The sequence below is a fragment of the Protopterus annectens genome, chromosome 7.part0 (genome assembly GCF_019279795.1).
Source record: "Protopterus annectens isolate FY-2018-M chromosome 7.part0, PAN1.0, whole genome shotgun sequence".
Taxonomy (NCBI): Eukaryota; Metazoa; Chordata; order Ceratodontiformes; family Protopteridae; genus Protopterus; species Protopterus annectens.
The window spans coordinates 1077766963-1077782932 of record NC_056739.1 but is presented as its reverse complement, the minus strand read 5'-3'; the positions used below and the strand labels follow the sequence as shown (position 1 = coordinate 1077782932).

The 15970-nt window shown below is 41.6% G+C and overlaps 1 protein-coding gene across 1 annotated transcript in view; it reads right to left on the bottom strand.

The window, feature by feature from the left end:
• The window catches only part of LOC122806877 (transcriptional adapter 3), a gene marked incomplete at its 5' end in the record, with an annotated part of 234519 nt that overhangs the window by 69408 nt on the left and 149141 nt on the right, over positions 1 to 15970 (bottom strand). The window contains 1 exon segment of the mRNA XM_044077649.1: positions 12541 to 12644. Within this exon segment, the coding sequence (XP_043933584.1) occupies positions 12541 to 12644 (104 nt within the window).

Below are 15970 nucleotides of genomic sequence, written 5' to 3'. Positions count from 1 at the left end.
ATGTATCCAGAACTGGCACCTTCTACAATTCATACGAGTTACATGTATTGATAACCATATCTAAATAAGACTGTAAATTCTTTTTATGAGATCCACTGCTCCTACTACTACTGGAACTGTCTGGGTATCTTTCTTCTACACTGCCCTCATTTCTTCCTGCAAATCCTGGTATTTTATGACTTTGTCTCTCTCTTTTTGTAAGACACTGCTTAATATGTACATGTAGAATACTCAATAGTCCTAAAATTCCAGACAGTTAATGCCTAATGTATGCAGAGCAGGCACCCACTGGTACAAACTACTTTTACATGGTGGCAGCAAGGTAAGAAGTGGAGCATACTTGAAGGGCCAGCATTTAACTGCACCCCCTACACACACAGTGAAGATGAGTAGGGAGGATGGCAGAACAGCACTGTGCAAAGAGAATATAGCAGTAGCAGCAATGCAGAGTAGGGGGCAATAAGGATGCCTTGCCATTGGACAAGCAGGAAGATTATACAGACAAGAGGACAAATAGCAGCCACATCATAATAGGAAAAAAATGGTGTTTGTGACAGGTCTGATGTATATCCAACGTCATTTTAGATGGGCTGACATCATGGATTATCAACATATTGGTAGTCCATGATGGAGGTGGATGGCTGCCTAGGACGAATGTTACAAATATTTCATTATCGCCAGTTTCTTATCAACACTCTTGAGTATGGATTTTTGTTTCCTGTCTTTAGTCTGGGTTATATGATCTAGTGACCTTTCATGGTGAAGAGCCCAGTATGCCAGATTTTACATTAATTAATTAATTTAATAAGGCAGTGGTTAGCAGCTCCAAGTTCATTATTATGTTGACAGTATTTTACTGTATTCTGTGCTTCTGCGTGTTTCTGAGATTGTATTTGGCGCATCTGGAGCTTGACTTTATATTTGTTTGAGGCAAATATCAGACCCACAGAATTTCAGCCAGGTTTAGCTCCTGTCACTGGGTTGTTGTGCACTGCCATTTGTTCTTGGATGTGTCTGGATGTTCCATCTTGGCAACCTGTATTTACTTTTTACTGTAATATGTACAACTCTTGAGTATTCTTTAGTTTATGTATAATTTTCAGTTTGTGTCTTGCACCACGGTGCCTGGGTTGTGGTCGAAAACAATCCACCGACCACTCCACTTACCTGGTTAGCAAACTGAAAAAAACAAATACATAAACTGCTGAACTGCACAAGACTGGAGCACCTCACTGTAAGTGGTCTATCAGGCGACAAACTATGACAACTTGGAGGGAAAAAGAGATAATCTAATAACCCTTATAAGCAAAGTCCTAGATGATACCCCAGAGATGTAATCTGCCTATACGGCTGAGCCAAATGCTATCAACCATGCTTTGCCAAAACTACACTTATGCAGATGTCCCTCAACTTGAAGGGATTCAAATCCAAGGGTGCTATTCCCCGTCTTAGTCCCAGCAAAAAGATGTTTGTTACTTCTGTGATAAACTGGAAAAGCTTGAAAACGGGGATTCATAACAATCTCTACCTAGTTAGGATAAAGGTGCAGACAGAAGACACCTGTATACGTTTCCTTAGAAGCACCTCACAAAAAGGATTAAACCTTTAGGTGGCCCACAGCACTATAACTGAGAAAGTGCAAAGAGCCTTGTGGTTACCACTACAGAGTGACAGCAAACTAAGAAAACTAATCTTTTAAACTATGTGAATCATAAACCTCTGAAAACTTCAGCCAGTGATTGGATGCCATCTTTTATCTAGTTCATTGGGCTCTCTAGCACATCTTGGCTCTGGTCACTAGGAAAGATGGGGACAAGCTTTCTTATGGTACAAAATAATTTGCAGGGAGTTCTGACACACAGGCCAGTAATCAAGGAGCCTCAATCCTCATCACTGGCAACAGTGTGGGACGTACACTGGGAAGATGACAGGTACACACACAGTATTTCCAGATACAGCTTTCTGCATCAAATGCAATTTCCCTTAAGTACACACAGAAACCACAGTCAGTCCGGGGCTGTTTTCTCCCGATCCCCAATAAAACTCCCCACTGGCACAGATAAAGAGTCATGATCTCAGCTGAGTGGCCAAGCCAAGACCTCCAGTACCCTCTCTGTCCAACCAGTGCTTCGTGTCCCTGCCCAAGTAGCTGACACACACACATTCTGAGGTTTGATTTATACATGCAGACACACCTGGGAAAGGCTGGCACAGGTTTACTAGCTATGCCCCCTTTTTCCCAAACTATAAGGTAGTTACCACTGCCACCAGCCAACTCCTTATCAGCTACCCTAAGGCCCTTAACAAACTGTGTCCAATCTTACCGTGTAACTTTACTATTAATACAAATGGTAGTTTGATCAAGAGCAAGGCTATTAGGAGTGGCCTTCACCGTGTCATCATATAAATATGCAAGTACTCTCAGAACATAAATATCTTTACACTGATCAGCCACAATGAAAAGTTTAAATACATTTAATAATAAATAATAAAAGAACAAAACAATACTAAATATATATATATATATATATATATATATATATATATACACACACACACACACACACACACACACACACACACACACATTCCCAGTGACATCAGAGTTCAAAAGCACAGGAAATATTTAAAACAACATTGCAAGACAGTCTCAAATAAATACAGAAAAACATCTAAACTATGCTTCAATATAATCCTGGCTGAATCTAAGAGAATTACTATATCCTAGCAAATATACTTAAGAGCAAGGCAGATGTGGTAAATGGATCTTCTTTAGTTGTTGTCAGGTCCAAGACAGAATACAGAAAGTTGAGTCTCTCTATGAGACCTCTCAGATTACTATCTCAAATATCAGTGGTGGTCTAGCTTGCAAAATGACATCATTTCTTGTCATCTGACTTCTAGTCACCAGGCCCAAAACAACCACTGATGGCAGCTGGTAGCAGTTAACATCTACCTGTAAAAATACATAGACAATGGCTTTTCCTCAGATCTTTGGCAGATGCTGGAAGTCATAAAACAATAAAGCACTTTCAAAACAATACAGCAAATTCCGTAGTACAGGCATTGTGTCTCCAGCCTAGCTTATAAAGTAATTTAATTTCAATTGTTTTTCTGAAGTTTGCTGGACTGACGTTAACCTCCTGTGTTCCAGTTTCCACTTAAAAAAAAAAAAAAAAAAAAAAAAAAAATATATATATATATATATATATATATATATATATATATATATATTTAAACAGTTAACAATAGTGCATGTACATTTCTGTTCTATTCCAGTAGAGCACACTGTGGATCCATTTTAAGCACAAGCACTTTATAAAATATATTTTCAACACATGTCTGTGCAAGCCTAGTTTGATATACACATGACATACAGTTCCAATACATTTGCAACACAAGCATCTTACACACATCATTTCGGTATTCACCACATATAATTATTTACAAAATTTCAGGTAGCTGGGCTGGCAGTACCACCTCTCGCCACAAGAGGTGCTCTTTGTATTAAGTGGCAGAATAAGGATACACTGTATGACTGTCCAGATTTTGCAACTGAATTTCAACAAGCTTGTTCGTTAACCATGCCAGTAGATGATCCTCCTGTGGGTAAACCTGCACTAAAGAAAGGGGATCAGCAGCACAGCTTTAATACAATTCAGAAAGAATCCTGGGAAGTACTTCTAATGGGGAAAATGATATGGCTCTAAAAGCAATTTGAAGTGTTTGAAGAGGAAGCTCTCCTGAAAACTGCTCCTCATTTCTAAAGTAACAAATAGTAACAGATACAATTCTCCTGTGGGTGAGGGCTACTGACATGGACACAAAGGCAGCCCTATGCACACAAAAAGGAGACTGATCCACCCTAGTCAGTTGTGTTCCAGGTGCACAGCATCAAGTTTACTGCCACCAGCAAACATGGTTCCAACAATCATCAGTGTTGGAAACCTCATAATTTACCAATCAGCTGTCAGGGTTTCAACCTCCTAATTTAAAGGTCAAGGCAGCAACTTCACAGCTGCAGGTGGTACCTACTTGTCACCTCTTGCCTGTTTGCTCAATGGAAGGTAGTTCAAGGCTCAGTACGGTTCTAGTGCACAAAAGCACACTGACTGATAACCTTCTCCTTCTGGCCATAAGGTACAAACTGTTTTACTACATTCAGTGCAGTGGTAGCATTGTTGCCTCACAGCGTTCGATTCTCAGCTGGAGCACCTTCTGTGTGGAGTCTGCATGTCCTCCCCGCAGTCGAGTGGTGTTTGAAAGACATGCTGAACGGGTGTACCTTTGTTGATGGTTGGGCGTCGGGCTGGCACCTCGGCACCGTAAAAATCTACTGCCAATCATTAGCGGACCGAAGTTCTGATGTGGCGACCCCTAACCGGGAAAAGCTGAAAGAAGAAGAATTACTATTTATAGTTAATTTTTAGTTATATGCTGGACAATATGGTCAACCATGTTACTGCAAACATATGGAGTTTGGATTTCTTGCTAAAGTAACACACAGAGAAATAATTTTAAGTAAAATAGCAGAAGATATTGCTGGAATCAAAGGAGCCAGTTTTACAATCGCACAAACCTAGTGTGACATGAATCTATACAGACCTTTGGTTTCTTAAGCATGGCATTTTGATCTTAATTCATGAAAGACTGGGCTGGTCATGAAAGATTAAGTTTGTAATGGGGAGAAAAGATGGGTATTAAGGAAATTAAGTACCTCAAAAGGTTCCATTACAAATTTAATCTTTCACGACCAGCTCTGGCATTAGACTTTAGGGTAGTTTAACCAAATGAGCTGATTTAGTCTTTAGGAAGAGCCATGACTTTAAGGAGTGACCGGAACATGGTCATGAATTCTCTTTTAGACCATATGGTCATGAACTCACAGCACCACCTTAAAGTGCAGGAAGTTGTAATGACGTGAGCTACGTTAAATTTTTGGAGACTTCTTCACCCTGCTTTCAAGGCATATATATTTATTTCTCCTCCTCTGCCTTGAAAAAGTAGAATCAATTGCTGCATGGGATCTAGTTGTTTAGTTAAGGATGCAATTGAGTACTAAGTTCTGCCTTGTTTCCTTACTGATCAAGAAGCTGTTCTGCTATACATTGAGCCTTCAATCAGTAATTAACAGCAGGAAGACTTGCAGAGTACACCGCCTTTGTGATCAGAGGCCAGACGAATTCTGAGTGTTACAATCTTCATTTCCCTGACTGCTTTAGAAAGAGTACTATCACGTTGTGAGAGTCTGTAAAAGTACAGCTCCAAAGTGCTCAAGGCTGCTAAATGACTTGTATCAACGAAGATGGATAGGGAGCTGTGATAGAGCATGATGCATATACAAATCAGGGAAATACAGAAGCTGCGGCAGTGACACAAAAACCAATTACACCTGCAGAGGACAGCACTCTAGACCAGAGTACAGAAAATTTTAAACTGTTAACATCCCTTAGTTAGAAGTGGCCCTAGTGGAGCGAGTTCTTACAGCTTCAGGAGGCTTTTTGCCATGATGGCTGTAACAAAAGGAAATACAGTGGGAGATGCACTTAGAGATAGTCTGTTTGGAGACTGGTTTCCCTTCAGAGCCAATGGCAAAGGACACAAAGAATTGGTTTGATTTTCTGAACGATCTAGTTCTGTCAAGATAGTAGCAAAGCTGTCTGTGTACATCCAAGGAGTGAAGGATTCTTTCCCTCTGGTTCTGAGGCTTGGCTAAGAAGGTGGGCAAGTGCGTGGCATGGTTCAAGGATGAGATGTGCCCGTGACCACCTTGGACATAAAGGATGGAATAGTCCTGAGTGTACTCTGCCTGGGTGGAATATGAGAAATAGTTCCACTGCCATTAGGGCTTGCAGCTCAGAAACCCTCCTAGCTAAGGTGATAGCCAGTAAAAGGGCAGTCTTCCAGGTTAAGAATTTTAAAACAGCAGAAGTTGAGAGTTCAAAGGGGGTAGCGTCAATTTTTCTAGAATGAAATTGAGGTCCCATGGAGGTGTGGGTTGTTTACTGGGTGGTCTGATTTAAACCACTCCCCTACGGAATTTTAAAACAGCAGAATTGCCAATTCAAAGGGGGTAGCGTCAATTTTTTTAGAATGCAACTGAGGTCCCATGGAGGTGTGGGTTGTTTACTGGGTGGTCTGATTTAAACCACTCCCCAACGGAATTGCATCATTTCTTTTCATGGGGAAAAATAGGAGGAAGAGTATGGTTGTGGGCTGAAATGGCAGAGGTGTGAATTTTGATGGAAGAAAAGGATAGGCCTCTGTCCACCAGGGAAGCCAGGTAGAGGGGCCTTGCTGCTGATACCAAATGGAGAATCTTTTCCAATTGGCAGAGTATGATTTCTTAGTACTAGGCTTTCTAGCCTCTTTGAGAATGTTTTGAACTTGTCTGCTTAAGGAATATTGAGAGTAGTATTTTGGGGAATTATCCAGGCTGAAAGTTTGAGTCAGTAGACTGGAGTGTACAAACCTCCCCTTGTCCTGATTCAGAAGGTCCACTTTCTGAGTTAACTGATTTTCGCTTGTTAAACTTAGTAGCAGAGGATGCCAGTGCTGCCTGGGCTGGTCTAGGGCTATCAGGATGACCCTTGGGCCTTCTTCCCTTATTTTTAGGAGGACCCTTGAAAGAAGACGCAGTGGAGGAAACGCATAAAAAACAGGTGCCTCCAAAGGAAGGAGAAAGCATCTGTCCTCCAGGCTGTGGGCAGTGTGCTCCTGGAACAAAAACCTTTTCAGTTGAGCATTTTCTTTGGTGGCAAAGAAGTCTATCTGTGGGGATCTCCAGTTTTGGACTATGCTGAGAAATGTTTCCCAATGGAGCTGCCACTAGTGGGGATCCATCAAGTTCCTGCTGAGATGATCTGCTAGAGTGTTTCGAGTCCCTGGGAGGTACTGTGCCACGAGGCGGAAACCCAGAGAGTAATCTGTCTCCAAGACCTGCATCTCTAGTCAATAAAGAGGGCAAGAGTGGGTGCCCCCTTGTTTATGTGCCACATGACTGTGGAGTTCTCTTTTGACAAGCAGGACCCCTGATTTCCACTGATTTCTGAAAGCTACCAGACCCTATTGTACTGCCATCAGTTCTTTCCAATTTATGTGCTTGGGTTTGAACCGATTTTTCCATCTGCCCTGAGACTGAAGGTGATGGAAATGTGCCCCCCCCCCCCAGGCTGTCTCTGAAGTATCTGTGTTTAAAGTTTGTCCCTGAGGGATGAACCTGAAGGGAAGACCCAGGTTCTGGGCACAGGCCTGTATCCACCATGCACATTCCTCCTTGAGGCAAGGGATGAGCTGAATTTCTGTCTCCAGGGACTAAGTGCTGGCACCACAGATTCTTGAGGTACCACTGGAGCTTACTCATGTGTAGCCTGGTCAGAGGGATCATCAGGATACAAGATGCCATGTAGCCTAATGTTTGGAATAACTCCCTGGCTGGGAGACATCGTCTCTGCATAATGTATTGAAAGTACTGAGTCAGAAAGAAGACCTTTTCTGGGGGAAGGAAAGCTTTTTGAAGGGAGTAATCCAGAACAGCCCCCAAGGAAAACTATTGTGGTGGATGGGTCTGTGTTGGATTTGTGAAGATTTATGGTGAACCCCAAGGAGGCGAAGAGGTTCTAAGTGAAGGCCAGATCCTTAAGGAGCTTTGACTGACTAGCAGCTTGAATGAGGCTGTCATCTAGATAAAGGTACATTTGGATCCTTCTTGTTCTGCAGAAGACAATCACAGAAGCTAAACACTTTGTCTTGCCTACTGCTCCCAGGATCTTCACAAAGGCAGTGCAGAGAACTGAAAGTGACTGGCACCTGCTCTGAAACAAAGGAAACTTCTGCATGATTTCTCTAAATGAATGTGTGAGTAAGCATCTTTTAGATTTAGGGTGACCATTTAAGCCTGAGGGCTATCAAGGGAAGAAGTTTTTGAAGAGCCACTATTTTGAATTGTGGTACCAGCAAAGACTGGTTGAGAGTTGACTAGAATATGGCACCAAGAACCTTCCTTTCTAGACACCTGGAAAAGCCTGGATTAGAATCCTTTCACAATCTGATGTTCTGGCACTGGTTCCACTGAGCCCTGTGAGCACAGGTTGTGAATCTGAGAAAGGGCCTCTGCTCTGAGTTTGTGGAACATCTGTATAACCTGAGTATCTTAATGGCTCTTTGAAAGTGAACCTGTAACCATCTGAGATAACTTTCAGAACTCATTTGTCTGAAGTAATGAGAGACCAGTTTTCTTTGAACAAGGATATCCTTTCTCCCATCTTTTCTGAAGAGGGTGGGTGGGCAGGTAAGGGAAAGGAGAAGTCATTGCTGCACTCTGCCAGGGCCCTGTGGCCTAGAACTCCCCTGTCTGGGCCTTTGTAAATGCTGCTGCCTTTGAGGCCTTTCCCTCCGAGGCTTCATCTGGCCTCTTTTTGATTGAGGGAAAGGACCAGTGTTTAGTGGGAAAATACCTACTAAACACAGGAAGCTGAACTTGGAGGAAGCCCTTGACAGTTTGTATAGATTTTGCTATATCTTCCATCTTCTTTACCACAGCCTCAGCCTTAGGCCCAAAATGGAACCTTATCCAGTGGTGCATCTAGAAGTTTGGATTTCACATAGTCGGGTAGGTATGTTCCCTAAGTCAAGCATGCTTTCTAATGACATAGCCAGATACAGCAGCATGGCTAGAGGCCTCTGTAGCATAATATCCACAGTGTAATTAGTGTCTAACCACCTGGGAACTGGAATGGCAAAGGGCCAATGATTCCTTCTAAATGTTCTCCTCCAGGGAGGATATATTTTGCTTCATTTTATCAAAAATACTTTGTGGGTATTTTATCATATAAAACTGGCAGTTAAGGGCCCTCATGGCTAGGATACCAGCAGTGCAGACTTTATCAAACCTTTCAAGGGCCCTTCTTTCTTTGTCAGCAGGTAAAGGGTTTTTGAAGAGCTGGGTTTTTGCTCCCTTGGGACCTGTAGTGACAACTTCTGGGTCAGCAGAGGAGCTTTTGAAAAGGTATTTATGTGAATCCAGCACTCTGTAAAACCTGTCTGGTTTTCAAGGGTCTGGAGGTAGAGAATCTGGATTCAAGGAAGAGTCCATAAAAACATCCTCTACTACCTCCAATATGGGAGGAATGACCTGTGTGTGTTCTGGAAGGTCAAGGAATTCCCTAACCCTCTTTTTAAATTGTGGGTATTCCTGTGCCTCCCACTGGAAATGTTCCCTCATGGCATGGAGTGTTTCCCCAAAAGTGATGTCTTCAGGAGGAGAAGATATAGGCAGATTCTCCTCAGAATATGTATCTTCAAAAGTAGTAAGGAAAGGTCCCTCGTCAAAGACAGATCCCTCCTGGTCAGAATCCTCATCTGAATCAAGAGGCTCCGAGAAAACTTCAGGGGTAGGATCCCTCTTCCTTTTCCCTGGGGAAGACTCCAAAGAGGGTTGCCTAGCTCTGACAAAGGAGATAAGATCCTCAGCTAACCTAATCTAACCAGGTCTTGCTGATAACCTGCACAGCAGGAACCGGTAGGACTTAGTATAGGACCTGAGTTAGAACCCTTCTTAGAAGTAGCTTTGGCCTTGGGCCTAGGTACATCTGCAATCCTGACATCAGCCTCTTTGTAAGGCAGAACCAATGCAGACTGACATCTCGAAGAAACTTCACTGGTACAAGATCGCTCGTCGGAATCAGACGTCTGCTTCAGGCCTGATCAACAAACTGAAAGTCAAGGCCTGTGCAGAAGCTGAGGGATCCAACAGCATGTTGGACTCCCTAAGGGTCTCAACCGAGGCCTGTGCTATCACATCTGTCACAGAAGGGGGCTGCAAAAACGCCTCAACTTCCTCCGTAATAACAAGCCTTGGGGGACTTGGACATGGAGAATGATTGTCAGAGGCCCTAAGTTTGGGTCTTTTTTCCTTGTCCTTCTTACGCTTAGGGAGCTCAACCTCAGGATGATCAGCAAATACCATTGAGCGATGCAAAGAAAATGGCTGACTAAGATGCCTAGCTAAGATACTGGCCTTATGCCTAACAGTCCTAGAATTAAAATGGGTGTAAAAATGGCAACTAGGGACATCATGATCCGGGCCTAGACAGGTGACACCAAAGTATGAAAGTCTCAGTGTGGGATTTGCTTACCACAGCACAGACAATTGTTAACCTTATCTGAAATGAGTTAAAGCAAGAAAGAGTTCCTCAACAGGATACTGCTTTCAACTTGATAACATGGCCTTATCTTTCACATCTCCACCCACAAGAGGACATATACACACAATCAAATACTTTTGTTTATCCCCTTATGCTACAACACTTGGCATTCTTGGCTTTCAAATTTCTTTCCCTTCTATAAAGGTACCACAAAGGCCTGTTTTCTCTCCCCCCATGTTCTTCCTGCTGGTGAGTGAGCCCCTTGCTTGCTGCATCTCCATACAAGATCAATCAAGTCACAGTTCATGCCAAGCTCTTTAAAGATGACTGCCTACTCTTCAACAGAAACCAAACAGAAGATGTCACATTCCTCTCTTCAGGGTTACTGAAGTTTTCCATGCACAATGGACTAAAACTGAATGATGACAAGATGAATATGTTTCTTGTAAATTAGGTATCATCCTGACTGAAAGAAAAGGTTGGAAAGTTTCTACTCACTTGGTGCAAGTACTGTGTAGGAATCCATTTTCACCTAGCTCCCAAATGGTAGCTACCACTGTATAGGAATTCATCTTCACCCAGATCCCAAATAATATCTAGACTTAAACATTTGTCCTCTATTATACAAACTCCAGTTCTGGTACTCATATGCAGAGTTGTACTTTTCCCCTCTAAACAGAACCAGAGCAATCAAGATGCTCTTTTGTCCATTAGTGCATTATAACTCTGACAAAGGCACCCATATTACATGCAAAAACTGCACATCATGGTTCTGCATTCCCAAGCATCAAGACATATGCCTTTTTGGCCTTTACTCTTCAATCATTTACCCAGAGCTTACACTGACCACCTGTATGTATGGACTGAGATTTAATGACTGTACACATGCAGCGCTAAAGGCAGTTAAGTGTGTCTCCTCCCTAAATTACCTTTTGGAATTGGCTATCCTGCTGTGGAATCATTTTGAGTAGAAAATGGAAATAGTGACAGTGGAATGGAAGACTGGAAGAAAAAAAAAGTTATTGGAATTTTAGAGGATGTGTCAGAGGTTATGAGAGGTACACAGGTCCACTCTGATTTCAAATCCTTGAGTAGACAATATGACCAACCACAGACAGACCGCTGCAAATCATCACTTAAGAAACAGCTCTGCAAACCCCTTTAGTTCCTCTGGTCAAAGATATTACTGACGTTTCTTGGTAAAGCAGGTAAGGCTAACCTGAAAGATTCACAAACATTCTACTGTTGGAAGATACACCCGAAACAACAAATCTCCATTTAGGCAGCATTCTGAATTTATTCACAGCAAAACTAGGGATCTTCATTCCCTCCTTGATGAGGTCTTACATGGAATGAAGCACTTACCCTGGGCTACTGATTACCTTAGGATACTATCTTCAATGGACTTCAGAGTTAGGTCAACTGCCTTGCATGTGAATATGTTCAAGTTGATTAAGTACATACATTCAGGTCTTGTTCATTTAAAAAGTAAAAATCTTTGGCTTGTTTTAACTTCATGTAATCACCCAAGTGTTGCAGATCAAGTTTGCCTATCTAAGGTTTGGTTCATCCTTAACCACTTGGCAATGTCCTTCTCAAAAAACATGAAAATGTTTGGTTACTACAAGCAACTGCTGCAACATCCACTTAAGCTGCTGAGCAATGGAGCACTGCAGAGACCCTGGAAGCTGAATCCCCAAAATGCTTCTCTACTGTTATAAGGTGTGCCATAGTGGTCCTGAGTAACACTAATCTGGTGGAGGGGTCTGAAGGGTGACATTTATAACTTCCCACTTCTATTCAAACTCCGACTGTCACTGCTTCTGAACCTGTTATTTTAAGAACTGGTTAAATCACTCCACATCTAAATATTCTTTTTTTTTTTTGAGTTATATAATATCACAAGATTAACAGCTGTACATACAGTAGCACAAATCCATGTTCTGTTAACATCTTTCACGTTGTTAGTACTATTGCTGCCTGTTATTGTCTGGTAAGTACTGTCAGTGACACATCTTTGCTTCTTGTTTTGCAATGTTAAAGTGTCTGGTTGACTTTAATACAAGTGAAGGGACTAAAAGCTACAAGCAGCCTAATACATCCAAAGACAAGGATGCCAGGTGTCAACAAAATTAGGATGTAAAGAAATGGTCCGAACTGAACTATCTGGGATAGGAACAATTTTTTTCCTAAACAACCTTTATCCCAAACTAATCTGAATACATTTGATTTCCTTTGTCCAGTTAATGAATTCTGAAATAGTGCAAAAAGCTACTCTGTCTCCCAAAGGAACTGCTCATTCAAGTGCATAATAGAATTTAGCATAGAAAAAAATGCTCACAACCTCAAACTACTGTTTTATAATTGCAGAAATATTTCCAGCTATACGACTTACCTAAATGCCTTGTTCTGGCTACGAGGAGATGTGCTTGCTCCATCTGTGTCTTTGCCAGACATCTCAGGGACAGGGGAGTCCTCCATTGGAGAGATGATGTTCTCCTAAATGGCAAAGGAAATCAGATATGTAACAGTTTACACAAGAATATGGAATGCTAACTCCTTTCAGTATGACTGGCAGTGTCTGGGCATGCTTTTTGGCAACAAAATCTGAAACATGCCTTAAGAAATGATACAAGCATCACACCTCATCAGTCAATAAACAGCAATGGGAATGAATGCTAAGCCATATATGTACTACTGTGATACCTCAGACAAACTGTTACAAAATGTGTGCTAAAATCCAGATGCATCAAAAACAAGGCCTACATTTTCCACATCACATCTCTAGAGTCTGAGATTCAATCCGGGGAGTACAGAAGTTTAAGGATACTTGCCATAATCATAGATGATTGAGTGATAGGAAAACTGTTGCAAAAGAGAACCAGGACAACTGCACCTTTAGCAGAAGAGATCATCATAAGGATCAATGCTGCATTGTTCTCAGAATGAACTAGGAAAACTGAAAGTAGTAAAGGTAGGCTTTAGCAGCAGACCATAGGAGCAGCCTACAATATATCTTTTAGAAATGTTTATGCAGAACCCATTTTCTGTTTCTAGACTGCCAGGAATGTGGGGTAGAGGGACAAAGCTCAGACTATGGCCCTGGTGATGCGTATCTGATTAGCGGCTTAGACATCGGAGGTGCTGGCAGGGGAGGATGGGTGCCTTGGAGGGACAGGCACATGCATGGAAACACAAGCTAGTCAGACTTCCCTACCAGAGGCTTGAGAAACAGCCACATAGAATTTTCTGAGGGTGATTTGCCAGGAAAAATCTGAAGCAAAAAAACATCCTCATATTCTGACTGAGGTTCTTTCTCAATGGCTTTACAGCGGAACGGCTGATAAAGAAGTATAGACAGTAACATGTGGTTCTTGGGTATACTGGGAAGAATGCCTAAAAAAGGAGGAAGCTGCCTGAACACTATGGTATGGCCTGCTTTCATAATATATGCACCCCAATTCTCCCTGAAGAAGAGTTCTGGGAAAGGAACTAAGGAGGAAATATAACAGTCACAGCTGGAGAGGCTATGATTTGGCTGAAGGGGTCATCCCTTGACACCCATGGTCCATTTGTCATTCCTGGCTGATTTTCTCATCTCAATTTTGCTGTTTCTTCTATAACCGTCATATTTACTTACTGTAAGCATGCCACTGTCTGTAGGACAATTCCACCACCAGCTGGGGAACAAAGTGGGGTGTAATAACTGATAGACTCCACCTACTTTCTGGGATAAGATATTACTCTTTCTGATACGCAGGAGGGTAAAGCTTAAGGAAAATAAATGCATGGAAGGACTGCAATGAAAAGGACACTGATACAAAAAAAAAAAAAAAATATATATATATATATATATATATATATATATATATATATATATATATATATATATATATATATATATTTTTTTTTTTCACATGCATAGTAGCTCATGCTAAAGTTGGCTGAATGTACCATTTAGTTTCAGCAAAAGAAATGTGTAAATCTGGAAAATTATATTCTACATTCCTCATCTGTGGTTAAAATGCATTATTTACTTATGCTTTTAAGTTGTGGCACAAATGGATAATAACAATTACAAATGACTACACAACATCTAAATTAAATACACTTTCAGAAAAAACTGACATTACAAATACATCTTGAAAAAGTGCAGTTGTGTGAGCATACCCCCCCATAACAGTGGAGGTCTGAATAATAGAATCTGTGTTGCATTATAATTCATCACACCTGTGAATTAGCCACAGACACACATCAATCTCCGCTGACTTCCAGAGCTTTGCAAATATTGAGAGTGGAAATGGTCTCATCCCCATGCTAAGGATGTCAACAGGATGCTCAGCAGAAAAATGATGGCAACACATGCCATCCTCAGTTGTTTTCTACTGCAAAGGAAAAAACAACAGTTGTGTCTGACCCCCCCCCACCCTGACAGCACCATTAGGTCATGGTTAAGTTAGTCTATGCCTTCAGCCAAGAAAAACAGGGAAATGTGCAGGAAGCTGCTCTCCATGCCAGACTGCCAGATCCCCCCCTCTCCAACACTGGGTTTTAAAAGAAGCTAGTGTAGCCTACCTGAGGGCAAAAAGAGGGGAGAATACACTACAGAAGTGACCTCACTATTTAAACATTTACTGTTAAGTTGAGTATGTTCACACAACCATACAATGCCCCATCACAACAATTATGACTGGAGTATCATTCATTATGCTTGGAAACAACATTAGATGCGTTTGCCACCATACAGAAACTTGACCACAGTTCTAGGATGGAGGAGGTAATGTATTCTGTAGGACAGCGGAGGCAAAACTGGCCCTGCTCCTGGAATGTACTGTGTATCCAGCTTGTAATACTTGGCAAAGGGTGTTTACAGTAGTTCAGGCTGCTGCCCAACATATATTCTGGGCTGGCACTTTTTTTTTATTTTTTGCAAAAGTCTGCAGCAGTAAGCTGCATGCTTGGAACAGAAGATGACCTGCCCTTGCAAGATCTTGCCAAGGTGAGCATAACGGCATGCAATACAACCTGTTACTCATTTGGATAAGATCTGTTTAGATCCTGGTCTGCAGAGTTTCCATAGCATGAATGATATGTAAAGCTAGTCAAGTCTGCCTGAGGCCCTTGGTTCTCTCAGTCTATTGCCTGTGTATGTCCATTAGACATAGCTGCTTCCCCTCTTACCCAGTAGTCTTGTATAAAATACTGGTCACTGGATAGCTTGGTTCAGTTAACTATGACCTAAGTTAAGTCAAATATGTTTAAGGCTTTCTGCACAGTAAGGCCAGCAGATCTAAAATTTTCCCTACTGAAGCAATGGTCATCAAGAACATATTCTTTTCATGATAAGTACTTTCATGCTGATGCATAGGATGGATCTGAGAGAGATGCCGAGTAAGCTTTTCTATTAAAAAACTAAAATCCCAAGAAAAGGAGAATTAGCTTCCTTGAGAGTCTCTATTTGAAAATGCTAAACCCACAACTGAGTCCTAAATCTTGCTCCAGTGTTATGAATGCTTTTTTTTATTTATGCAAGACTGCTTCCACACCCCTACACCCCTGCCACATCATACTAACTCCAAGATAGTGGTATCTCAAATTAAGGGAAATATTCCAAGCTACTACGAACATAAACATTGTACCTATTTCATAGAACTGCACATTTAATTTTGTAGTTATGTAGACTGCAGCTGTGGTCCTCCCAATTTTAAGACTGTCACCTTTTCAAATGCCCAAAGTTGGACATTTTTTTATAGAAAAGTGTTTTTTTTCCAGGACAAAACATACCCATACCATTGCAAAGGACAAGACTTTATTTTTTGCCAAAA